The following is a 27983-nucleotide window of genomic DNA, read 5'->3' on the forward strand; positions in this document are numbered from 1 at the left end:
CTTTTCTATTCCTGAATGATTACAACATCTCTGGAGAAGGAAATAAGATAAATGTTGCAAAATACAAAATATTTTTCAAATGCTGGAGTGCTGACCTTATAAAATGAAGATGCAACGTTGAGTCAGACAGCCAAGAGCTTTTCAGCAGTTTAATGCAGCAGAACTCGACCAAAGGGGCAAATTTTTGCATTCCTTTGCTATTGATGTGAATGCTGCAGCTGCGTTTGTGTATCCATATTCATTATTGCTAGTGTTCCTCCTGGATTATGACTGATCCAAAAGGATCTGAATCTTCATTCTATTTTCTACCTTTTTTTTTTTTTTTACTTTGGCAGAAATAGACAGGAAGAATACTCAAGGCATCCATTATTTCTTTCCACAAGTTGCTGGAAATGGCAGAAGGTATTAAAAAATGAAGGCAAGCATATCTCATGGTATTCAACTGACTGATAATTAAAGTACCATTAAATTTTTCATGGTAGATTGTGTTTGTTTTCCAAACAAGTTAGAAACTGTGGCCCTTTGAGAATTGTGCTTTTAGTCTCTGGGCATTTATTGCTACAGCATGTAGTAAATGTGATCATTGATGAAGTTTGCACATCCCATGTACTTTATAGTGTAGGTGGCTTTTCTCTTTGGAAGTGTGTTGCTCCTTTAGAAATGCACTGAAGCTTTCTATATTCATCAAAGATTAGTAAATGAAAAGCAAAATCAATCATTCTGTATCCTCATTTCAATTTGAAGAAACAAAGTGTGGCACAATTTATGCCACAGTTAGGAGTCTGAGCCAACACGACAGAAAACTGAGCTCATAAGGTGATAATGAATTATTAATGATGAGGAATATTCACCAGAGGGAGTTGGATATTCTGAATTTCTTTCTCAGTGAGTCCTTGACTGTGCACTTCATATGCTGGGAAACTGGGAAGATAAAGCTTCCTGTCCTGGCATCTAAAGTTAGATGCCTGTGAGCTGTCAGCATGGATACACTGTTGGGATAAATCCTACATTTGCTGTCATGTAAGAGTTTCTGAAGTCATGTTCAAGTGTAGTCATTGATCTGATTATTTGTTAACACTTTAGAATCAACTGCAGGAAGCTCTGGAAAGGAGTTGGACACAAAGGATGGGAAATGGTAAAAATTCTGCTTTCTTCAGGTACTGCAGAATATGTTGTTTCTCTTTCTCTAAACGAGGCAATGGTGATACTTTGGAAATTTGACATGAAGTGAAGAATCAGAAGATCCAGAGACAAATGCCCAGAAATGAAATTGGGAAAAAAAAAAAGAAGTTTTCTCAATTCTGGTATCATTGATAGATCAGATAGGACTTAAAGGAGAAATTTCCAACAGAATGCAAAGCCTGAATTCCATATACTTTCAGAGCAAATTTCACATATGAAGTGTCTGAATTTTCTCTAGGAATTATGAACATGATTTTTCCAGTAGTTTTTCCTCTATATTATAATTTAGCATGGATCCAAGTAGTTGAATACTTGTCAAAATGTTTCATGTTTCAAATAAAAATGCTAAAATTCTAGAGGTAAGTAGAGATTCCAGATTTCGGGATTCTGCCTTCCTTAGAAATGATGACTAATGCAGAAATGTAAAGAATGGAGAAACATGTCATTGATAAGAATCCATGAATCCTAAATAATTGCTCATCAGGGATTAAATTCCAAGTCCACATATCATGAAATTTAATCATGCATCTTAAGTCTCATATTTATGCAAACAAAACAAGTAATTGAAGGCTTGTGGACCTCACGAGCCTAGTGCAGTATTTGTTGTTCCCTGCATTTCCTGACATAGAAATGAATTTTATGGACTACAGCTAAAAACTCTTCCTTTAGAAGAGCAAGACAGAAAAATAATCTTTTTCTTCAGAGAGTACCATCCATCTTCCTCTTAAGGGCAGCTTAAATGAGAAAATTTAGTACTGTGGCCACTGTTTCTTGCACTTGCTTGGTGCTTGTAACCACTTTGTTTTGCTGTGAGAAAGGGACGGGACAAATACAATTGAGGTGACAATGTCTGCAAATTTAGATTTTGATTTGCTAACAACCTCCTTAATGTTCAGATTTCAGCTGCCTTGACAGGCATATTCATAGGGGATGCAATTCACATGCAGACAGCCCCAGGCTTATGCACCATATAAATCCTCTCTAAGCTTTTAAAATGTGCTTTAAGTGGGCCTAATTGATGTACAGGACCTGTATTGGCCCTTATACACATGGGAGAATTGCTTCCAGTTTTTAGTCTTGAAATAATTAACTATTGTACTTTCCTTTTATTCTTTTTGATCAGATTCCATTTTCCTAGTAAACTGCTTTCATGCTGCCTTCTGTTTAAAAACAAGCAGAGTGGAATATTTGAGATCACGACATATATATTAGATGCAAACACAAATTGAATGTATATTGGAAAGGTCAGTGCTCAATAAAAATTCAAATCAGTCATTTGAATCTGATGAGGCACTGTGTGATCTGTGCAGCATGCACATGGGGATTCTGCAGAAAATCCACTAAACACGATTATGGGAAAGTACACATTTTGTAAGGGACAGAATTCGTCACATCCCTTAACAATTCTTGAGGCATAGGTGGAGATTAGAATTACTATAGCAACTGATTATGTGTTTGCTGGTGGGTTAGTATTTGCTAGTACATTAAGCACAATATGCCTTTTCTAACTAACACTTCATAATTTATAGTTATTGTAACATCAATTTTGGATCAAAATGTAGCTCAACCAGTTTATTAACCTAATAATGCAAAATGGAGTCTTGTGTCTAGTTTAACTCTTGCCCCATTTTCTCTAGTATATTATAGAAAAAATCTTTTTTTCCCCTCTTCCAGATTAGCCACTTTCCTAGCTACCTCCTGTTTGTTTGGAACAAGTCATATAAAAACCATCCAATTTTGTTCTGAAGAGAGGACAATTACATGATATTCATCATAGGATTTTATCTTTACATATGTTTTGGGCCAATGTTCACAAGAGTGAAGGGCTTTTCTTTCTTAAGCATGCCATTTTTGTTTGACTAAAGTTTCTGTCTCAAGGGTAAATAACCCAAATAGATTTTAGAGTACTTTAATTAATCTTTTCAAATACCCATGCTTTTCTCAATTTGCTGCAGTCTGGCCCAGTTTGCTTTGGAAATGAATCAACCTAAATATGAAATAACTCTGTGTTAGTTTTCAGTGACAGAACCTACAACAGGGCTGAAGTGATTATTGAGTGATTAATTTTAAATTCATACCATTAATGAATTCAAATTAACCTTGAAAGTCTAGAGGTAGACAAGCTGTCTCTCTGATATTATGCAGAAGAATTATTTCTACCAAGAATTGCAGTTATTTCCAAATTCCTCCTGAAAATCAGCCTGCTTGCCCCCATATTATAAATGCTGAACATTTGAAATTATAATTTGAGAACTGTTTCATATTGCAGTTACAATTTCTAATCAAGTGTGTTAGTCTTATGTACACTGGCAAGTATAAATCTGAGCTTTGGCCAAGCACTCTTTCTTCAAAGTATGTATAAATTGTCTTTAACCTATTTTAGTTATTCAATCTCTGTCTGTAAGGTAGAGAGAAATAGAAGAGGTGAGTGTAAGTGCTCTGGCATGGAGACAAAGCAAGGCATTCCTATACTCTCTAACCCAGTAATCTCTCAATTTATGGCTTCTCTGTTGAGGGGGAGATAGCCTCGTTCTGTGGTTGTTTTCTGATGAAAGTATTTCTCCACATGAAACTGGCTTAACTGTTATGTCTTGTGTGTTGTATAATATTGTATGACATACTGTATTAAATGAAGTGATCTGCATTTTATCATGCAGGAATAAAAAAAAATGTGGCATGGGTATATTTAATCTGTCTGGGCTCATCTTTCAGGCAATCTGCATATCTGCACACATTCATTTTAAATCTACTTATGTCATGATGGAAATACTTTTACTACACAGTAGTATTCATGCTGTCAGTGTACAGCCATGCACAGCAAAATTTCCCTCTTGGCTCATCTCTATTCATAAACAAATGTCACAAAGAAGTTAATTCACTGCAGTTTTATGGAAACTACTGTATTGTGCCTCAAACCAGCATTGGCAAAAAGTACATATTTTGTAATACTCCTTTGCATTACTAGCATTATTTGTAGTTTACATTAACTTACAAAAACTTGTAAGAACTTTTTCTCTGGACATACAACTCTCATCAGGTGTCCCTGATAAGGGACAATGTAAATAACTAAATAGCAAGGGCTCTGATAAGGTGTATTTTTTTTTTTTTTCTCAAAAAAGTCTGCTGAAAGCCAGTAATAAATTAGTAGAGCCCTTTCAAAGAAGTGCCTTTCATGAAAAAGGAGAGGGAGTGGACCAAGAACATTACCTGATGTACCAGCATGAGCAGGGAAAGAAAGCTAATACGGATTAGAGAGGCAACATAAAATCTTTTTTATTACAAAAGCTTGCAGTGCCATGATGTGCATTTGTAGGGCAATTCCAGGAAAGATCTTTATTTTTCTGGGAGAGAAGCTGTTACCTAGCAGAGGCCTTTTCCTGCACTCTATTAAGATACATCTGGTCCAGCATGAAATACAAACTGGAAGCAATACAAAAATCCTCAGAATGGATGCCATGAAAGCCAAGAGATATCTAAGCCATATTTCAGAGAAATCACAAATTGACAATCAAACTGTGGTACTTTGCAAAATCAGAAGGAGCCATGACATTTTATTTTTGCTTGAGGCAAGTAAGTGCCATTTTAGAATTTGATGACTGCCTCATTCTATGGATTCACATTTAATAGCAAAGACTCAGTATGTGGTTTTCCCTGTGCCTCACAAAAGGGTATTGACAGATTTCTTCTCATGCCTGGCTCCTGTACGAATTTAGAAAGATGCCCTTTAGGCTGCAGAGATTAATGGACATATCATAGATCAATGGGTGGTTTCCTGAGGCTTTATGCACAGTACACCATTGCATGTCTTAACATGTAATTTGCAGTGCATAAAGGGAGTTTATTTTGAAACAGCTGTTAGTGGTCCAGCAGTTCCTTGAAAGATGGGTATCTTGCATGTTGCACATCCAAATGAGCAGTCAGCCTACATGGGGCTTAGCACTTTGGTTATATGTAGGTAGAGAGGACCCTGAAGTGAAAAAATATTAAAATTGTGAATAAAAATATAATAGGAGTTGGTTAGAGGGGGGAAAAGGCAGCTTGTTAGGATAGAAAATACTGAAAGAAGAAAATATAAGGAAAATTAAAATATAAGGAAATATGAAAGAAAGATGCAAAAACTAGAAGAGGAAAACAGAGAAGAATATCTGGGAAGAGGGAGAAAAGGGAATTTCTTCTTACTGTTTGAAATAATGAGTTGTGAGACAGACTGGAGTTCTGCCTCAAACACAGCTGGTCTATGTAATGGGAAACCAAAAGTAAATATTATGCCAGAGAGCTTTAGCCAACCAAGGGGCATAACCTGGGACATGGGATGCAGGAGTGGTCCAAGACCCACAGACTGATTACCCTGACAGCTTTGCTGCACTTGCACAGCAGCTTGCTGGAGCTCTCCCCCATGTGTGGCTAGTATTTGAGCTAGAGCTGTAAACCTGATCTCATTGCACAGAGCTTCACTGCTGGGAACTGTGGGCCAAGTGTTACAGAGTCTTCCTTCAGCTCAGCAGGACCTGAATAACATCTGATAGAAAAAAAATAGTACTTGACAGAGTCCACATATGGCCTTTTTTTGGCTCCTTTCCCCTCCTCCATCCCCACTCATCCATAAATCAATGTGGTAATTGCCTCCATACAATCAGCTGAGAGAGAATGTGGTTGCTCACTGTTTCATAATTTTAGACTGTTACAAGCCATTGACTCGTGCTTTAGGCATGACAGTGCAGTTGTAGCTCTTCTTTTGTGCCTATACTGCCCTCAGTGAGTGGGGTGCAGGGGAAACATTTACCAGATTGCTTCAGGGGATTCTTGTCTGAAGTGTGTTCCACCATGGGATACCTGCCCATGGCTTTTAGGGAAAGAAGGTTGGACACACAATGTATGTGCCTCCACTAGTGCCTGGGCAAACATCATTGTAAGGGCTGGACTAATCAAGTCTCTGTCAAGTAACTCCAAAGGATTTCTTCTGCAGCTTCCAGAGCAGATTTGTTTGTTTGTTTGTTTGTGATTTTTTTTGTTTTTGTTGTTGTTGTTGTTGTTGGGTTTTTTGTTGTTGCTGTTGTTGCGTTTTTTGTTGTTGTTGTTATTGTTGTTGTTGTTGTTATTTGGGTTTTTTTGTTTTGTTTTGTTTTGTTTGTTCGTTTGCTTGGGGTTTGGTTTGGTTTGGTTTGGTTTTGTCCTGGTGGGCTCAAGGCCATATGTTGCAGGGACATGTTCAGCCACTGCCCTTGTGGTTCTGGCACAGAGAGGTGCCCCCCTTCCATGGCTCTCCTTACAAAGGGCTGGAGTTCTCACAACTGGAGAAAACATCCTTCCAACAGATCCATTATGGATTTTTATGTAGTTGGCTCTAAGTAGAATTAAAAACACCTAATTCTTTGGGAACTGGGCTCCTGTGTATTCTTCCCTTTATTTTCAGTCTGAGAATGCTTTGTTTCTGTTTTTATACAAGGGATTTATTAAATAGGTCCCTAAATACATTGCACTTTAGCTTGAACGACTTGTTCATCCCTTATCTTGCCTATAGAAATATATCCTCATCATGTCAAGACATGGACCTCTAATGACCTAATCTAGAAATTCAATCTGAAACCTAATACTGAGGAAATTTGATGCAAAGTGTCTATTGGAGAGTGTCTTTCATACTCTCATGTCTCTAAACAATCCCTGAGTGGCTGGGCCACATAACTATAGCTAGGTATAATTTTGAAAATCCTCACAATCTTTTGGGACAATAATATATAATTACAAAATGGTGGCTTGAGAGCTTCCCTTTAAAAATTTTTACCTTGTGCCTGTGCTGCCAAGGTACAAACATACCCATTAATCAAGGTGTACCACAAACCTCTTTCCTTGAAAAATGCTTGCTCAGTGAACATGCTACTTTCAATTACAGACAGAGTTCAAGCATGCCTTGGTCATTTGAAGTATTGCACACTGTTTTCCATGCTGTGGAGAGGCACTGTGATGTGTTACCTGAAAAAAAACTCTCCTTTATATTCAGCTAGCATTTCAGGCAGCACTTTGGAGCCTGGGAGAGATTATTGCTCGTGATTGCTGTTCATAAAGTTCATAACTGGTCTCTTTCTTTTCTGTAAAGAATGCTATTTTCCCCCTCACATTACTTCCAGATTGCTTTATTTCCTAGGAAGCTCTGGAGCAATTTACATGCCTTTTGGGTCATGCAAGAAATTTTGTAGCCAGCTGAGCAACTGGATGGAAGTTAGGTGTTCTCCGTCTCTGACAGATGGTCTTGTTTAGCTGTCACATTTTAACTGTGTACCTAACTAGGATTTGTCACTCTTTTCAGAACTATTGCTAATATTTTGAACACCTGCAGAATCTTCCTATGGAACTCTTGAAGCTCTTCACAAACATGATAGTATTTAGCTCTCATATTAGTCTACTGAATAAAGAGATCAGTATTCTCATTTTACAGATGGAAAAGCTGAGACATGAGGTGGAGTAAGGCTAGTTGTCTAAAGGAGATACCTGACATCAGGTAATAGAGTTCTTGTTCAGACATGCTGGTAACAAGTTATGCATGAGAATGTCACTGAATTTTGCAAATGCTATTTCAGTTGTTATTGTTGCTATTATTTTTGACAACAAGAGTTGTGTCCAACACTACAGACAAACTGAAATGGCAGCAGGTAAAGCACAGGCCTGACAAATTTTGAAAAGTGACAACAAGGTGGGAGAAAGAAAATAAAGGCACAAGAGAGGGGAGCCTGTAAGGCACCTCTGTGGTCAAAAATGAGCATGTTACCACTTTTGTGTTAAAACAGACTTCTGAGTAGATCTGAGATACTGGTGGGTACAGAGAAGACATTTTGCACTGAAGATGTCAGTGCTAGTGGGTCTGTCCTTCCTTCTGCAGCTTGTGAGCACCCATACACACTCATCTGACTTCTGCAAGCTTTGCTCTCACCAGTGGTATTTAGATGTGCATGGCTCAAATACTGGGGGACTCATGTCATAGCAGAGGGAATCAATTAGAGGAAAGTCCTATGTGCCTTGCACAGAGGCCAACCAGTGCTTTATGTTCTCCTGTCACTCTGTGTGCATGAAGAAGGGAGATCATGCAAGCCCTGTAGGTCTCTGATTAAGACCAAAGTCTAAACTTGCATTTCTTGTACCTGCAATCTTGTATTCTCAGCTGATGAGATAGGGAAAGTGAGTCATTTTTCATACCATCAACAGCTGGTCAGAGGTTCATTGCTGGAGCAGAAAGTGATGCCAAGATCTTTGTCACAAATTACAGTGTCTCTAGTGTACTATTCTCTTCAGTTTCTTGCTTCTCTTCCCATGCATGTTCTCTTTAATTAGCTTTCCTTTGGTGCTTTTGCTGCATTTCTTACCCTTCTTGTGTTTTCTGGCATTCTCCCAATGTAATCTGTATGGCTTTTAAAATCTTTTTATAAATCCTTTGAACTAAACTGTTGATCTCAATCTCTCACTCTCCTGGTTATGCAAGGGTGGAGACAGTGTGTTCCTATCTAGAGTGACAGTCCACACTGCCATCTTTATCTACAGAGGTGGTGAACTTAGGACAAAAAAACTCCTAAGAGCTACAAGATGTTTTGAAGCTCAGCCAGGACACAGAGACAATATATATAAAATATTTTCCTATTTCCATTCCAGATTGGGAACTCTTTATTTCCTTAACATCTCATAATAACAGAAGAGGAGAGAACATTGAAGTGGACAGTTCAAACTGAGAGAGTTAGCATTTTAAGTGGATAAGTTAGATCAAGAGCCAAGATAAAAATTGCAGTTTATCCCATTTTTCTATTTTATTGAAGTTATCATTCAAATCTTGGCAGAAACAACATCTGGAACAATATTCATTTTAATGTGACATAAATTATCATCATAAGGAATATGGCAGAATGATCAGCAGCCAGAGAGAAATAATTTCTGAGATGGATAGCTAACATTTCTTGAGAATTGAGTCAATTAAGAAGTATGATTGCTTATTTGATCACATCAGCTAAATTACTGAAACAAACAGTAATGGAACAGTATGAGATGCAGATGTGATGAAAAATATTTTGAGGCATTATTTCACAGATCTAAAACCTGAACTGTTTTCCAGAGGCAGTTGTTCCACAAAAATTACAGGGCGTTTCTTGAGTGACAGCAGAATAGAAAAATAGAAACAGAAAAATAAGTTGCAGTCTGGCACAAAAGTTTCTTAACTCTGGTTACCATCTCTACATTTTGTTTACAAAATACAGCAAGCCTGTAAAGCCTGTTTACTTTCATTTGTGTTGTTAGAGCCAGACAGGTAGACAAGACAGTACAGACACAAGACCCAGACTCTGCATGAACCAAAAGCCATCCTAGAGCTACAATGAAATCTAAGTTTAACTTGCCCAGAGATTTTATCTTGTGCCATTGGATAAACTATTGCATTTGCCTGGCCCTCCATATCTTATCTGTGCAGAATAAAGACTGTCATGCCATGCACTTGGCTGATTAGTAGGATGAGGCTCATACATGAGTTATGGGCATTGGTGAAAATCTCAATACTTGGGGGATAACCAAGAGTTTTGCCAATACAAAACAATCCAAAGAGAGAGAGAGGACATTCAAATTTGGCTGCAGAAATGAACAGCCAGGATATATTTATAAGAGTATGGAGTCTTCCAAATGAAGTCTGATCAGAGGTGATATGTCTGCACATCTGTACTGACCCCAGCTGGCTCAGAAAATGATGCCAGTTTTCTGCTGTTATTTTGTTAGCCCAGAAGAAGTCTTTTAGCAATAATTAGTAGTTTTACATAGTAATCACAGAAAGTAATTTCTCCTGCTTTAGTTTGTAATAAACTTCCCAGCATAAAATTTCTTCCAATAATATTTTCCCATTGCTGGCAAAGCATTTTTATAATGCTTTAAGGATGTGCACTAGTGGTTTCCTCCAGGAAGACCTCCCTGCTGGTGCTGAGGAGCTGATCCCAAAATCCAAGTGAGAGAGGTCAAATCCAGGAAAAAATAGAAAAGACTGATGCCAGAATTAAATTGTTCACTGATGCTTTGATCCTCTCCATGAGATACTGTGATGGGGAGATAAGATGGACAATAAACACACCAAGGCAGCTGGAGTATATCAGGTCTGGCACAGGTAAAGGATTTAGTCTTCTACTCAAAAAACAGCGTGGCTGCAGAAGGGATAATGGGAGTTGTGAAGTACTGAACTGATTTAAACTTATTGGTCATCCATGATAGATAAGAAGTTGTCAAGAAAAAAAAAGAGATGGGGAAAGAGAAAGAAAAAACAGAAAGAAAACCAGGTTAACATTATTATTATTTCAATAGAAAAAAATGTAATTTTTTTAATGTGTTTTTTTAAGGCTTTCACAGGGACCCCTAAATATTTTACACAGGTTAATACGGATATATTGCCTGTGTAAATTTGAAAGTTCCAACCATAGTTCTAATACTTAGCATTCAAAATAGTCTCCTAATCCAGTATCAATTACACATTCCCAGTTTTTCCAAAAATAACCCTGCAGCCTTGTTTATTCCAGGCAAAACTCTGCACGGGGCTCGTGTTCATTAAAAAAATAAAACATTGACCAAATTATGTATAAAGCTGCTTAAGATTATTTTCTATTAAAAGAGCATTTCTTATTAAGCACCACTTTAGCCTCAAATTGCTGGATTTGGAGCAGGAATTCCTAGGTGAAATTCTGTGCAGGAGATCAGACTGAACAGGACCTTTGACTTTAAGATCTTTAAACTCCTAAAAGAGTAGTTAGTTTACCTGTCTTATGTTCCCGATGCATGTGATTTCTTTGACTATTTCATATTGTTTAGCACAAATAAAAATTCGTCCTTAAATTTTTCCTAAAAATATTTATTATAGTTCTTGTGTGTAGAACCATTCAGCATCCCAGCCAAGGAGTACAAATAATATGTGAATTAGTTGACCAGTTTCACATCACTGACTGAAAAAAAACCAAGTAACTGGACAACATAAAACCAATCCCTAGGCTTCAGTTCAGTGAACATCTTTAATGAATGTACTCAAATACTGAGGGGTTCAGAAATCAAGAACAAATCAGAGAAAGAGGAGAAGGTTGAACTTACTGGTGCTATATTTGTGGTGTACATTTCTGTTGTGAGGCTGGTACTGTCCTCTTTGCATTCTCCTCACCACCACTGCTGAAGCCCTGGAGCCTCTTTATCCCTTCTACATTGCTGGGGCTTCTGAAACTGCTTTATGTCTTTTATGCTGTCATATTTACCTGCACCAAAAGGTAATGCAAACCAGTTTACAGTTATGTATAGCATCACCTTTTACATGTTATCTTAGTAAAGAGACTGGTAACAGTTCCATTTTAAAACTTTATTTCAGGTTTTATAAATCCTCCTGCTTCTAATTATGTCAGGCTAAAGACAGCATTATAAATGTTAGCCCCACAGGCTGATCTGCAAGGAATGGTAGACATCTATTTTAAAATATGAGTCATCAGAAAAGGCAGTGATTTGGCATAGCCTTTTTTTTTTTAATGCTAGGGCTTTTATTCACAAGGGAACACAAAAGCTCTGACTCTTTACCTTGTAATTGCAGATAAGTTGAGTGGAATTAATAGAACTACATTATTAAGAAATAAAAGAATTGACTAAATTTTGTTAAGGGTCATGGTTTTTACACAGTCCCTTACATGAAACACAAGAGATTGCTTCAAGAGATTCAGAGCTAATACATAGAATGAAGACAAAAATACTTTTCTTTATAAAGTATATGAATAGTGGCTGTTCTGGGGGTTAATGAAGGCAAACCTTGAGGCTGAATTACCAAGAGGAGCAGTGTATTTCCTTAGAAACAGCTACTGTTTTACATAGTGTGGGCCATTTATGTGTTGAGTGAAAATTGGTATCCTTGTGTTTAGTGAATGAAATGCAGGAACTGCTGCTGCTTGGAACAGTGAAGCACTTGGTGCAAGCTACCTGAAGACTGGGAAATATCTTTCATTTGTGGTTTTGAATAGTTGGCTAGGTGGTGCCTTCTTTGCCTCCCTGGTCACTTATGAAGTTTCCCAGGCACATCCCAGCACAAGGGTTGAGCCAGGGAGTATCTGAGAGTGTGTGACCCCTACAGTTCCATCAGACTGGATGGTTACCTCCAGAAGAGGCACTGAGAGAGCTGGCCAGTGTGCCCACCAGTGTCTTTGCAAGGCTGAGACGACCAGGGAGCCAGCAGCAGGTCAGGGTGTAATGGCCCAGGGGAGCAGAGCTCACAGGTGAAATCCTGGTTGGGGGTGTGGTGAGAGGACTTGGTTGTTGGGCTGTCCCCTGCTTGATGCCAGTAACAGCAGGGGTACCACAGGGTCTGTGCTGGTTCTTGTCCTGTTTTGCACCATTCTCAGTGACTGGGGGAGGCAGCAGAAGGCACTTCTGTGGGGTTTGCAGCTGGCACCATCCTGGGGCACCAGCTGACAGGCAGGAGAGCAGGCTGGAGGAACAGTATGGATGCTTTGGGCATAAATGGGAACAAAGCTGTGCTGCCTCATAAAAGCAGAGGATGTGATACAAATGTACAGCTCTTTCTCAGCCTCCTCCAGCTGTCTTGTTTACAGTGCAGCTTTACTTGTTAGTTGTATTTCGTTTAATCTCTCTTTGCAAGTGATCTACTGGGTATTGACCAGTGCCAAGGGCAGGGAAGCATCACTCCACAGAACTATGCTTACTTCAGCTTTCAGTGTGTTGCTGTTTCTCTTCTTGTCCCTCAGGCCCTCATAAATCTCATAAAACCCTTTTCAGATTGAAATCCTACTCTTCCCAAGCTGTAACGTGTTTTACAGCATGTATTTCTCTACAGTTTTCTTGGTCTCTTGTTGACAGTCTTTAGGTATCAGTTCCTTGGCTGCTAAATATCTTCCTTATTCTTAAATCTATCCACTTGGTTTTGTTCAGAGCAATGCATGGGGATAATGAGTTGGCCCACAAGTGCCTGACACTGCTTAGCTCTTTCTGGCACGCCAGTGTTTCATAATACTGAATCCTGGGAATGTCTTGAAGAAGCCAGCAGCATTTTCCCCACTTGCACATCTCCCAGAAGAGCTGCAAGCTGCCTGGATTTCTCTAACAAACTCACTCAATGAATGTCCTTTCATAAACAGTGTTCCAATAGTTTAATAGATTTATTCCAGAATATGAAAATAAACAGTTGTCTCAAATGCCAGTTTTAAGACTTGCAAAATGGAACTATGTACATGCATAAGATGAGAGCATAAATCAGCTCAGTAAAACAGCTTTGTAAATATTTATGAGCACAGGGCTCCTCATTTCACACATTTTACTCCTTCTCTGTCCTCATCTTAAGTTTTCCCTTGCTTTAGTTTATGGCTAGTAGTTTGGGCTGAGTACCTGACTTTGATAAATTGTTGCTTGTTTTCCCTGGTATTGCACATGCCACAATCCTAGACCTTCAGTGGCTGCAGGTGTATGATCTAGAGAAAGAAACAGTTTGTATGGAAGAGCACATTCTGAATTCTGATGGACCCACACTGTGTTGTGTGAGGTTAAGCAGGCACACACAGGTGAACTAAAGCACAGCCTGGAGTTTCCTGCTTGAGCTGCCACCCCTCATTTGGCTGCAGGAGAGGCAGGAGCCACATTTCCTCTTTGTCTTGGTATCAGAATGGGGCTGGTTATTCAGAAGGGTGAGGAAAGGAAGATTAAAAAGATGGTTGATAGGATGAAAGATAAAGGTGTGGAATGACAGAGATGTGAAGAGGCTGTGAAAGAACAGTGGCAAAAGAATCAGAGCTGTCAGGATACAGGGGAAACAGTCTAATGGGGCTTACAGAGGCGGGTTAGCACCTCATGCAAAAATCCTTGTCTCCCTGGCACCTTCTCCTGTGGCCATGGTCCTTCCCCAGGCATCCTGGCCTTTTGGTGGCACAGAGGAGGGGAAATGACATTTTTCCTCCTTTTGCAGCAGTCACAGAGGAGAGCAGAAGGATGCAATCATGTAGACTTTTTTTTTTCAGTTTTTACAAAGGTGTGCATGTGCTTATAATTTTCATTTGTATCCATGTTAATGCTGGAATTTCTATTGCTCTTCATTAATTCACACCAAAATCTCTGCTTTTTCTCCCTATTTCACTAGTATCAGATAGCACCATATTGATATAATAACCAGAAACAAATTCTAAAAATAAACCTACTGATAATTTCCTAGTGTTTGACCAGACCTTTGAAGTTCCTGAGTGGTCAGTTTGGACTGAGATAAGTGCTATGATTTTTCTTCTCTCTTGTCTGCTGGCTTTTCAGCCTTTTTGAAATGCACCTCACAAGGGGGCTGAGCAGGAGGTGCTTGTGGCAATTCAGGATGGATTGTTCTCATTGAGGAATTGGCTTCTGCTGTTTCATGAGAGGCTTTGGCAGATCAAAAGCTGTTGCTGCTGAGATCCTGCCAGGCATGCTTTCCATGTATTTCTGTATGTCTTCACTGAAACTGTGTGGGATCAGTGGAATAGGGGAATTTGGGTATGAAAACATTTTTCATTATGTTTACACATCCTAATTAGAGATTTATAAGGACAGCCAGATATGCTGCCATTTAAACAATTACTTGTATTTAATTGTGTTTGCATTTTCATTAGTGAAATATAACTGAGAAAGACAACTTATTAATTTGCATGCAGACTTATCAGAAGATTTCTGTACATTGTACAAATTTACATCATTTAATGTCTTAGCATACTCATGCAGATTTAAGTGTCTTCCTGACTGCAGTGGTATCATTCATTAACAGTTACCCTGAACTCTGATGATCATAGGTTTGCCATAAACACAAAAAAATTTTTCTTCAAAAAGTAGATTTTGGAAAGCTTATTGGTGATTCTTCCTGAAGTTGTGACTCATTTTGTGTTTTTAGACACTGTTCAAGCACACTGCTGGTGTACTTGAGGAAATAAAATGCTCTTTGATCAAGTAGGATGTTTGTCTATGGTGAGCTGTGCTTAAGGCTTTTATTCTTTTATTTGCATAGTCTGTAGTGACTGGCATTCCCCAGGGATCAATACTGGGTCCATTCTTACCCAATTAGTTTATCAGTGGCAGAGGAAGCACCTCAGCCAGTTTGCTGATGACACCAAACTGGGGAGTGGCCGATGCACCTGAAGGCTCTGCTGCCACTCAGTGGGACCTTGGCAGGCTGGAGAATTGGGCAGAGAAACACAAAGGGGTAGAAAAGGGCAAGTGCAGGGTCCTGCTCCTGGGGAGGAATGACCCCAGTGCCTGGGGCTGACCTGCTGGAGAGCAGCTCTGCAGAGAAGGACCTGGGGGGTGACAAGCTGTCCATGAGCCAGCAGTGCCCTGATGGCCAGGAGGGCCAGTGGTGTCCTGGGTTGCATCAGGAGCAGCGTGGCCAGCAGGCCAAGGGAGGTGATCCTGCCCCTCTGCTCAGCCCTGCTGAGGCACCTCTGGAATGCTGTGTCCAGTTCTGGGCTCCTCAGCACAAGAAAGACAAGGAGCTACTGCAGAGGGTCCAATGGAGGCCTCAGTGTGGGGTCTGGAACATCTTCTGTGAGGAGAGACTGGGGGAGCTGGGCCTGCTCAGCCTGGAGAAGAGAAGGATCCCATTAATGCATTTAAACCTCTCAAAGGAGGTGCCAAGAGGAGGTGCCAGACTCTTTCCAGTGGTGCTCAGTGGCAGGACAAGAAGCACAGGCCATAAACTCAAACATGAGGAAGAGCTTCTTTCCATTGAAATTGGCAGAGCCCTGGAACAGGCCACCCGGGGAAATGAATTATTCATTTGGAGACGTTCAAAACCCACCTGGATGTGTTCCTTTGTTACCAGCTTTAGGTGATCCTGCCTTGATGGGAGGGTTGGACTGCATGACCTCCAGAGGTCTCTTCTAGCCCTCTTGTGATTCTGGGGTAGTTAGTAAAAAAATATATAAGGTCTTTTGCAAGTAACTTAATTTCCAACTTCCCTCGTGTCCCTTCACCTCGTGTTTCCTGATGGCCAATTCCAGGCAAGTTACATCCATGGCAATCTGCAGCCCCCAGGTTGCTTTCTTCAAGACACCATGATCTGCACATCCAGAACATGGGGCCAAGGTGCAATCCACATATGCACAATCCACGGCCAGTGGAATTTAAAAATGTGGAGCAGCCACCAGGAACATTTCAAGAGTGTCTTGAGAGAAATTAATGATGATACTACTCTCCACCTACTTCCTAGAAAAAAGAGAGCATCATTCTAGTTTTTTTAACAGAACCTCTGCTTCTGTGAAATTAATCAAGAAGAGGAATGTATCCTCATACTAGCAGATACCTCGTGCAGATGAACAAGCCTAGTCTGAGATGTTGAATGTGCAGAACCAGTTCTTTTTATGCAACAGGGAGCAGCATGCAGTGGTCATGATGTTACATACCTGCTTTCACTGCAGTCCCACTCCTTCATCTTGGACAGTCCAGGACTGGGTTAAAATTATGCCTCTCCAGAGACCTGAGATTGTCAAGGACCTCTGTTAGCAGCACTAAGTACAGTAAATGCTATTGTATTATCCAACAGTAGCAAATTAAATAATCCCACTCCCGTCACTTTCTAACAGGATAATGTTAAAGGCATTCCTCTGGGATGGAGAGTAATAATTTGCTAATTCCCCTCAGTATTTCAAGCTTCTCAGTATTGCAGCTAATTTTCTCTGAGTACCTTATTAACATTCACAATGACTTTGCAGTCCCACCCTAATAGCTCTCCGCAGAGGCAGTGACTGTGAAGGTGAGAGCTGGCAGTGACATGTTTTCCTCCTTTTTCTCTGCAGACTGTATTATCCTGGTTTCCACCCACTGAGGGCTGTCCAGCTGATGAGAGTGGGCAAACTGCAGTACAGTCAGGGCATGTTTCCCCAGGCACTGGAAACCTTGAAACAGGTCAGTATGGTGAAATATTTTTTCTCTATCCTCCTCCCTTGCTTCCCCCTCAAACTGCTGTGTGACTCCCCCCTCATGCCTTTGGATACTCCTCACCACTTCTTCCATCAGTGGTGTTTCCCCAGGCTGCAGCTGGGTGTGGTGATGGGTCACTGGTGCTTCAGCACAGCATTTTAGGCACTGACATTCTCCAGCATCAGTCACAGCTAATTACAGTTTGATAGCTCAGAGGTGCCTGAATGAAAAATTACTATTAGAGCTGAAGAGATAAAATTATCTCAGTGCTTCATATGTTCCTTATTCCCATAGCAAAGTGATTCTGAGAGTACTGAAAGTACAGGAAGAGGAGGAGAGCTGCAGTTTCTACCTACCCTCCTTATTCCCTATTAGATTCTGTGATTTCAGGCTGGAAAACTTTGTCTTTAATGTGTGTATTTTATTGTGAGCCACACTGAAATTAACAGGCATGTTTCTTGATCCCTCCTATTTCTTATCATTCATCATCTTTGATCTGGTTTTGCAGCTGTGCTTTGTTAGTTACATTTCAGCTTTAAGCCATCCCTCTTGTACCTGAGCTGACTTTTATATTCATTTCCTTGTACCTCAGGCTCTTATTTGTCCTGCTGTTATATTGCTGGTAGTATCATCTTAAATATATTAAATAATCCCTTTCCATGTGCAACATGTCCTCAGGATGTAGAATCTTGCCTCCCATCTTAAGCCCTCAATCACTGCTGAGGTGCTTTGGAAGATGTGCTGCCCCTAATTGCCCTCTCTTATGCTCCTGACTGTCCTGTGGTCAGCTTGCCCTGAAGGCACCACATGCTGCTTGTGGCTCCCTGTCCTGGCTCTCCATCACCTCCATTCCTCACACAGCTCCTCGTTGCCTTTGCTGGGTGCTGCCAAAAGTCACCTGGCCCAGGTATTTGCCGGTATCTGCTGGGCAGGAGCAGGCCCTGTTCTGGCACCAGTGTTGGAAGGAAATGAAGAATTAGGCTCTACATTCCCTTTGATTAATCCTCTTGCTATATGAAGTGCTTTGTGGTAAAGGGTTGGGGCAACTGCTTGGGATGGAAGGGGATGGGTGTCTCCACTGGAGGTGGGGGAGAGGTGCTTTTCCACTCCTGCCCAGGTGCCCCATAAAGATAATACCAGTCATGACTCTCTAGGCATTACTATTTTGTACTTACCTTTTCTTCAACCCACATATCTCTTTGGTTTTAACATCTGATTAATGATGCAAGTTGAAAATTGGATAATTGTAATATGCTGAAGTAATAAATTAGAATTTAATATGATGCCACTCTTGCTAAGTCTTGGTATAACTTAAATCTTCACTTGATATATTTTACTTAAATTATAGCCAATTCTGATCATAATAAAGCAGACAGAAGAGTAATCAATTTTATTTTTATGCATTATTCAGAAGTATCTCATATATCTGTCATGTGCCAGATAATCTCTCTGCTCTTTCCCCTAAAATATTTATAATTTCCAAACATTCAAACTTTCCCTTTTAGCAGTGGAATGAGACTTCAGACAGAGGAGCTTCTGTTTTCATTGACACTGCTACAGTTATATCAATATTGCATTTCTAATGTGATACTGCATTAGATTAAACTGGAGCAAATTCCCCTAGAGACAAATGCTGCTGGCCAGTGAAGATGGACATTGCAATGGAGATTGATATGTTTTTGGTGATGAAGCTGCCCACTGCAAACCAGATTGCTACTCTATGATCCTTTGGAAACTGAGCAATGCCTAGCACAAAAACCTTTTCTAGGCTGTGACCCCCCCCACCAGCTTTCTCTGAAAAAGGACATTAAGGTGCTGCTTGCCCTTCTGGTCACACTTCAGTGAGCTTCCAGTGGAGGCTTCAAGCCATTGGTGCTCCACAGGGACACTTTACAACTGAGAATCCTGTCATGGCTTTGCCTAGTCCTTATTCAGCCTCCCCCTTTTCACCCAAGTGTGGGACAAGGCGAGACTGAACTCCCACTCCCTGGGAGCACAGCTGAGAGGAGGAAAAGCTTCTTGTCATCCTGTTTCCCCATGTAACTTCTTCAGATGAGTCCTGCAACTGATTCACTTCCTTGCTGTCCGCACCGGAACAAATTAGAGGAAGAATATAATTCCCAGTTTGTTGTGACTAAAGGATGTGATTCCTAACATTACTCAGATAATGTCCTAGAGTTATATGAGAACACAATTTGCCCCTTTGTGATTAGATGTGTCAACAGAGCATGCCACATGCTCAGAGCAGAAACTCGATTACCTTCTCTGCTTCATTACTCTTCTTAATACACTCTGACACTGAATAGCAGCACCCTGTTGGAGCCCTCGTCAGAGGCATTTCACTGTGGCATTAAGAAGGATATGGAAGGTGCAGAGGAGCTGGGACCTGAGCAGAATTCACCTCAGATATAAATCCTGTTTAATCAGGCACAGCCTCAGAGCTGCTGGGGATTGGCAGCCTCTCTGCAGCAGACACACAGTCTGTTAAGAGCAGTAGATCTTCACACTGGGCTCTGCAGCCCAGCCCTCACTGCTGCTCTCTTTGCCACAAGAAAATTAATCACTATCACAACCACCTTGCTCTTAGAGCCCTTTGGGTTTAGCTCTCTCCCTGCACCCCCAAAGAGGCTTAAATAATGTGGAGGGCTTTATGTTACCCATTAGGAAGAAACCACTCCCTAAACTTATATTAGGCCCTGCAGAATCTTATTTGCTAGATTTTGAAAATATAAGTTTTACAGAGAGGCAATACTCCTCTGGAATAAAAACTGAAGGTAGCCCTTGGTTTATTTTACAACCAACATATTATTTCTAAATTTATATGAAAGACATAATAGAGGATAGATTGAATTATAGATCTGGAAAGCTTTTGTCAGCAAAAGGCATGAACTGGAGCCCAGTCTGGAAAACAGTTTGAAGAGCCTGGCATGGCATGGTCATGGGAGTACTTTTGTCCCCCATGAGCTGATGGGTTCAGCTGTCTTGTCTCATGAATGTCTACAATAGCCACTGTATAATATAGATATAAAATCCCTGATGTAGAGGCAGAGAGCACAGGAACTGGGGTAAAATCCTTCTCACAGCAACACTGTAGAAATCCCTTCTCTAGCTGTTTGCTTGAAACAATGAATTGTTTACCAGCTGTCATTGATAGTATTCCTGTGCCTGCTTTAACAACTTGTCCCCTTCAATCAAGAGAGATGGAAAACCACAGATACTCCCTCTGAAATACTAGCCTACACTTCCTGCCACTCATTTGCTTCCTGCTTGCCCTGGGACAGAGCTGAGCCATCCTGCATTGCCCAGGCATCCCCACACCATGGCCGTGTCCTGTCCCATCCCAAACCAGGCACAAACACCTGCGCTGCTCCTCATTCACATTCACGGAGCAGCAGCCCTGCCTCTGAGCTAAAGGGGTTTTATTCTTCATGGGGACAGGGTCTGGCTGATTATAACATGGCCTGTGCTGTAGCTTTTCATAATGAGATGTACTCTTTTATCTGGGAGGGAGACCAGACCACTCGAATCTGCTCAGCCTCAGCTCTGCTAGTGAGCTGTGGGATTGAGGAGAGCAGAGTGGGCAGAGAGCCCACTGCTTCTGTCCAGTAAAACAATTCGTTGCACTGGAGCTGAAATTGTCCCCAGTTTTGCACTGACCTTTGCCAAAACAGCTAGATAACCTAATACCAGTTGAATTTAGGGATTACACAAGTCATTGTTCTCAGCTCCTTCTGACTGGCACAGCAGTGTGTGAGATGGTACATTGCATAAGAATGCTTTCCTCCAAGGAAACAAAAGGACAAAGACTGAGTGCTTTTGTCTGCCATACTTAGGAAAGAAAAGGAGTGGAAAGAAAATGGAGGTGGGAGAAAGGCAGCAGTGGTAGCATTAACTCAAGATTAAATTTGATATTAAGGATTATTGGTTTTTAATGGAGGTGTATGTATACAGAAATCTCTGCCTGTGCATCTCAGGGTGTCAGGGCCCAAGTCCATCACTCTGAGCCTGACCTCTATCCTGTAGAGGGGCTGAAGATCCAGGTCAGCTGCCCCAGGAGCTGTCACTCAGATGTACCCAGATGCACAGCTCTTAGCATACATCATTCACAATAAATCCATCAGCTTTCTGGGACAGAGCATGCAAGCATTGTGCACCAGAGTGTCAGGATCCAGGGCCAATTCACCCAGCCACTTTGCTCTAGGGTGATCCTGCCCCCTCCTAGTTAGCCTGGGTGCAGCTGCATGTTACAAAAATTTAGTATTTCTGATTCTGTGTAACATTTCTTTGCAATTTCTAAAAGCGATGAAAGCATTTCCATCATTCTTTTTAGCTGAGTACATTTTATCATTTAGTAGTAGGGCATTGTGTTAGCTTAAAACATATTTTACTCTTTTTAGAGCTCCTGACTCACTGTGATTGTTTTGACTGATATTTCAGCTTGTTCTTCCAATCTTGTGCTGCCTCCCTCTTTTAAGTATTAGTGAATTTGAAGCAAAAATAAACTCTGCTGGAATTTCCATATGCTTGCCAGTGTCTATAATTTGGAAGTAGGCTTTCATTCATTCCACAAAAATATACATTTACTTTTATCAATCCGTTTTAAGTGAGACATCTTCCTCAAGATTTCTTCCCAAAACATACTTTTTCTGCAATTCAAAGCAAATTTAGCTGAATTTTGTCAGCTGACTGGACAAGAAACCCTTTGAAACACAGACTGCATTTATTTTCTTGCAATTCTTCAGTTTAGGATGATGAAAATCTGTCATCTTTTCTCCTGCCAGTACACTACTAGCTCCCTTGTTCTATCTTCAGAAGTGCTGAATCAGCTCCCATCTAGGACTTCCCTCCTTGCAGGAGGAATTTAATAGAAGAAAGAAGCAGAAATGCCACATGAAAAGTGATGATCTAAATATGAGCTGGGCAAAGAGCATTGCAGACATATCTGTGGTAGGAAATCAACAACACTACAGGCAATATCAGCAAGCACAAATTAGCCCAGCAGTAGAAGATACAAACACAGAAAGAAAATAATCCCTGGGAAAAGCAGCAAAGACCCATTCCCCTGCATGCCTTTTGACAGTGAATCTATTAATGTACTCATTTGTTTGATGCTATGTTTAGTTGCTCCTGATAGAGTTAAGGTAGTTTATTCCATGGGTTAAGCACTAATCCATTTCTATTTCTACAGGACTTCCAGGCTTCTATCATCATGAACATCACAGTCATCTTTTAAATAATGTATCAAAACCTTGGGTGTTATAGTTGGCCTTTTGGTGTACATAGGCCTTCATGTCTCAGTGCAAAAGTCTCTCTCTCTGCTATTCCAAACATCCAGTTGTGCAAGGTCTTTGTGGGGTTTGGCACCCAAGAACAATGTGTCAGTGCCTCCTCCTCTGCCAGGAACAAGTCACCACACACTTTGGGATGCTCCACTCCTATTTCAGCCATACCATGCATTCAAGTGGGTGACAGCCACCTGAGGACCAGAACTTACATCCTACCCTGCTCCAGGGTCCAGCCCCTCTGCATGGCCTGCACAATGACTAATATGTCATTTTCTGTTCTTTCCTAAAGGCCTATAATATTATGAAGGTGACCCATGGGACAGATCACAGCCAGATGAAGATTTTGATGCAGATAAAGGAAGAGTGTGAGGCCATGATGAGATTACAGTGAAGATAATCTCTAATCTGGAAAACAAAATATTCAAGGACAAAGAAAATGTTTTTTATGTCATTGTGAAGTTTCTCAGTTGTTTTAGGGTATTTTCTTTAGGTCCTATTTGCTTTACAAAAAGGTTTAATATTAGTTTTGCTGTATGGTCTGAATTGAGTTGGTGTTTGGCAGAATTCCTGTAATTTTCAGAGGATTCTTTTTATCATCAATCATCAGTCTTATTGACAATAACCTAATTATTTGATTGTAAGTATTGGGAAATGCATACAGAGTCTTCATGAGTTACAAAGTGATATCAGCAGTCAATTTTTTATATCAGTTTATGCCAGCAATTAGGAATCTCTTGTCAGACACATTATAAATTAAGAGATATTTTTTTCCTTTTGTCTTGCCCTTTGGTATGGTTTCCAAAAACCTGATCCAATGCTCTTTGACATCAAATAAGTTTCCCAATGTTTTAAATGAGATTTTCTTCCCTCCCAATAGATCTGCAGGGCTTTGTTCCTCTTCTTCCATTTCATGCCTACATTCATTACTGTATTGAATAGTAAAATGGATTAAATAAAAAATGTATCAAAAGTGGAAATTGCTTACTCTGCTATTTCCCATTTTGCTAGCTTCAAGAGTTTCTCACTTCATAACATACAGATATTTGGACCTGTGAGATCAGTGCTGTGGCTTCTAGACCTTTCTGAGTCTGTGGGGTTTATATGTCACATCCTCAGATAGAGAAGCCCAGAGATCCACAGATGTGTCATCCCTGGGGAAGACAAGGATGTCTTGGAATGCACATGCATGCTATTTCCCCATGCTCATCAGCAAGAGAATTGTTCTTGCCAGAGCTGTTTATTTCCATTTTTAACACAGAAACAAATATTAACAAAAGCCAATATTTATGAGGGACATAGAAACTGAAATAATTTAAGGCCTTTGAAAGTATTGCTTCAGGTGTGCCACTCCCCTCACAATTTATTGCTGCTACTCCAGCCATGACTGTTCTTCATTAATCCATCGTTGTTGTAAAAGTCAGGCTTTTTTCACACCAGTAACCTGACACCATTAATTATTACAAGATGAGAACACATTTAGAAAGAAAATGAACACTCTGGGCGTAATTTACAGCCATGGCACACGACTGCCAGTGCAGAGGAAGATATCTCCTTTCAAGAGGCTGGAATTTGTTCCAGCGTTTGGAGCGTTCACTGGCCCGGCAGTAACGTGCAAGCAATAACCTCTGAAATGCAGAGCAGCTCTGGAGTGCACAGCATGGCTTGCTGCCAGAGGCCAGGTCCTATCAGCCACCCAAGAAGTGCAGTAATCCTCACAGAAATTCACTGCTTGGTTGGGTCTTCCTGCTATTATAAAAAGGAAATTGTCTGGGGGAAAAGGTCAGGCTGTTGGAAATCCATCTCCACCCAATGCTCGATGCAAGAGACTGAATTGGCACCAGGATGGAGTGTGGCTCAGGGTCCTGGGGACAACACTGCCTTTGCTGCCCTGCCTGGCCTTCTCTGGGCTGGTCTGAGGAGGATCCCTAGTGTGGGGGCATAACCCATGCCTTATATTCATTGCTGTTGATGCAAAACTTCTTCCAGCTTGGTCAAGGCAAGAGTCACGTTTTCTGGTTGTTTTCAGTCATTTACTGAGCAATTTCCCTTGGAGATTCCCATGCACTGACACCACCAGCAGGGCTGACAGTGCTGCAGGGGAGGTTGTTGTGGGCAGATTTTTTTATCCTGGTGGCCCTGCTCCAGTCTGTTTTCTGCAGAGAATGCTGGTCTGTGATTGTGGAGGGATTTACCTGAATGCATCATTTGAAAGTGTGGCAGCCAGCAAGGGTGTCAGGGAGGAGGCAACATTAGATAAGCACTCATTTCAAATCAAGCAATGTTATCTTTGCACAGACATCATGTTTCAGTTTTCATGAATAATATCTGTCACATTTTTCAGGTGCTGGTATTAGTGGTAAGATAAAGATGCTAAAGTCAGAAAGAGGCAGACTGAAACATTATCTGTAATGCTGGCAGGTTTGCTGCTTGCTTCCCACAGGTTGGAGGCTTTTCTGGTGCCTTTTGGAAAGCAGTAGTTACTTGAGTAACTCAAGTTTAGGATTGCATTTTGAGTTACTTGTGTTTTGTCACTCTCCCTTAAATTAGTCCAGGAAAAACAATGCTAGATTGCACTCAGAGGGAGCAGAATTGCACTAAGTGTTTGGAAGAAAAACAGTAGCAGAACACAGAAAAAACCCATAGGGAATGATACAGTTTTGCTAAGAATAACTGATTACAGCTGAGCAGAACATTTGTCTTAAAAAAAAAAAAAAAAAAGCTCCCCAAACTCAGTTATTTCTTTAAGCATGGCATAATTCTCTGTATCCATGCCCCTCAAGGGTGCTGACCTGATGTTGGAAGTAAAAACTCTCCAGGACCTTGGGAAACAGAATATTATGCAGTGCACAGTAGAGGTAGTAGAAGGTAAAAGAAAAGCAGTGAGGGAAAATGCAGCAAACCAGGTTTTTAGAGCTTTGACCTCTTTGAGTCTATCAGCCTGTGTGTGAAGTCTGTCATGCATGGGTTTATGCCAAGAAAACTGACCCACTACTCAGCCTTTTTTCTGCTTCTCATTGTAACTTTCTTCTCTGATTGCTGGGTTTTTAAGTGAGCTTTTCTTAGACTTGTTATTTTTTTACAGAGCATGTTTATGGAATACAGAGGCTTTTTCCCCACACAGTACATTTCAAGTAGTCCCTGGCCACTGCAAAGCTCTTAATGAACAGAGTTTCATTTTTCACAGAGGTTGTGCCAATTGTGAGGATTTTTTCCTGAATCAGAATTAAACCTCCCATAAGACAAGAAGAAGGAGGAAGGTCTTGCAATTATGGACGTGGAGTTCTGGCATGACTTCTCTGCTGCACCAGAAATTGTGTCTGACCTTGGGCAAATCAGACAGGGTTAGACATCCACACTTGAGTTTCCTTATTATTGATAAGAGGAAAGGGGAGAAGGCAAGGGAAGGGAAGGGAAGGGAAGGGAAGGGAAGGGAAGGGAAGGGAAGGGAAGGGAAGGGAAGGGAAGGGAAGGGAAGGGAAGGGAAGGGAAGGGAAGGGAAGGGAAGGGAAGGGAAGGGAAGGGAAGGGAAGGGAAGGGAAGGGAAGGGAAGGGAAGGGAAGGGAAGGGAAGGGAAGGGAAGGGAAGGGAAGGGAAGGGAAGGGAAGGGAAGGGAAGGGAAGGGAAGGGAAGGGAAGGGAAGGGAAGGGAAGGGAAGGGAAGGGAAGGGAAGGGAAGGGAAGGGGAAGGGAAGCACTGGCTATGACACTTTCAATAACTCTGCCTCACATGGACATGTCCAGATTGGTGTCTGAGCTGTAGGTGTCTGTGTCACAGCCCTGCCATCGCTGGCTGTGGGTGCCAAGGGGTGGGAAGGGCATCATTGGAATTTCTCTGTGAGAGTTCCTCCACAACTGAGTGCCAAACATGGGCAGAGAGCTGTGAGCTGCCCCTGTCTATGCTGTACCTCCTCCAAGACAGATCTTTGTTTCCACCCATGGAGCTTCAACAACATCTAAAGAACCGTCAGAAAATCCAAATCAAGTACTTTTGTTCAAAGCTGTGTTCGAGTTCCTCTTTTCCCTTTTATTCTTATTCAGATGACTATTTTCTCTTTCCTTTGAATGTACATTTTTCTAAACAAAACTCCTTTATTACAAATTTAATTAGCCAGAAAATTGTTATGATGTTTTATAAAATGCACCCTACAAGAACATCCAAATGTGAATTTTCCCTGTCCTAAGCAAAAGCAGAGCACCTTAGTTGAAAGTCTGGTCTGCAATTCTTGCCATTTAGCACAATGGTTTCTGTTTATCCCCACTACAGTGATGTGTAAGCCAGGCCTATGTGATCCCCATTAATATTTCCTGGGAAAGCTCAATGTTTTTGTTTGCTCTGCACTTCTGATCAACATGGACAAATCAATTCTAATTCCATCATTTCTTAGACTTTTTGTAGGTTTTAATAAGAACCTTAGAGATTCCCTCCCCCCCATATAAAAGAATAACTCAGGCTTAGTAATTAGGCCTCATACAGTCACAACTCACACCAAGGAACCTAACAGGTTCTTTATAGTTCCCAGGAGACCAATTAACCTTCTTTTAAACATATCTCTATATAGCCACTGAGACAGGCACACACAGAAATGCATACACACAACAAGCTTTTCAGCAGTCTCAGACACTCCAGCTGCTTGTTAACCCAGTTCTGATGGGGCTTATGGCAGGAGGGCAGGGCTGAAGCAACCTGCCCGAGTTCATTTTAACTCTAAAGATGACTAAATCAGGACAAACCACAATCTCATCTAATTTCCTTGCCTCCAGGGCAGAAGCAAGAGAATAATCACACAGCCTCTTCTATGCCTTAAGTTCCCCTCCACCTCTTGGGCTGGGGCAGGCACCACTTGCTGGTCCCATTGCCTGCTCCTGAAGGCACCAGCTAAGGAGCCTGCTCTCCCTTCTCTGTTTCAGTCAAGGGCTGGTCTAGCAGGGCTAACAAGAAGAGGAAAAAGCAGTGATTTCTTCCTCCGCCCCTCCAATTCAGCAGCTCTGATTCCCAGTCCCAGAGGCTCTGAATAGGAAGGTGGCAAATTTACATATGTCTTGAAGGAGAACTGCACTTTAAATCGCAGGTGATCCCTCTTGACTATTCCACTTGACTTTCAGAGCAGGAGCCAGGAGACAGTAATAGAGAAGGGTGTCTGATGAGAAAATTAGCAGAGCACCACTCTTCCCCTCCCCCAGGCCCTGTGCTCTGCTCTGAGCAGTTCTCACCTATTTACTTTTAATGAAGCTCCTTTTAATGAAGTATTTCTTGTGCTGTCTTCCTGTTTCCATCTCTCCTTGTGGTGCTGAGAATCCCATGATAAAAGAGATAGAGAAGAGGTCTGGCCTGACCCTCCCTGTTCTGTCCCTGGGGACACCCAGGGGATGTGTTACGAAGCCATGGAGCTGCCATCCCTCCCAGCAGCAGCAGGAGCCCACAGGAAAGGCCATTGTAGTCTTGGGGTGGAATTTCAGGCATCACACTGCCGTGGGGAGGAATTGCTCTCCATACCTATAGTGGCAGCCATACAGCTGAGGGACAGCTGCTAGTCTGGGAACTGGAGTAGCAAAGATCACAGAACAAGCTGAGCTGGAAGGGACCCCCAAGGATCATGGAGTCCAG

General features: G+C 41.2%; 1 protein-coding gene across 2 annotated transcripts in view; it reads left to right on the top strand.

Moving 5' to 3' along the window:
• Nucleotides 1-23356, top strand: part of SMYD3 (SET and MYND domain containing 3) — a 367678-nt gene extending 344322 nt beyond the window's left edge. For both annotated transcript variants that reach the window (XM_056486767.1, XM_056486768.1), the window contains 2 exons: nt 16971-17079; nt 22669-23356. In XM_056486767.1, coding sequence (XP_056342742.1) covers nt 16971-17079; nt 22669-22770 — 211 coding nt within the window. In that variant the 3' untranslated portion in view covers nt 22771-23356. The remainder of the gene's footprint in view (nt 1-16970; nt 17080-22668) is intronic.
• The last annotated feature ends 4627 nt before the right edge of the window (nt 23357-27983 follow it).

This window comes from Oenanthe melanoleuca, chromosome 3, assembly GCF_029582105.1.
Source record: "Oenanthe melanoleuca isolate GR-GAL-2019-014 chromosome 3, OMel1.0, whole genome shotgun sequence".
Lineage (NCBI taxonomy): Eukaryota > Metazoa > Chordata > Aves > Passeriformes > Muscicapidae > Oenanthe > Oenanthe melanoleuca.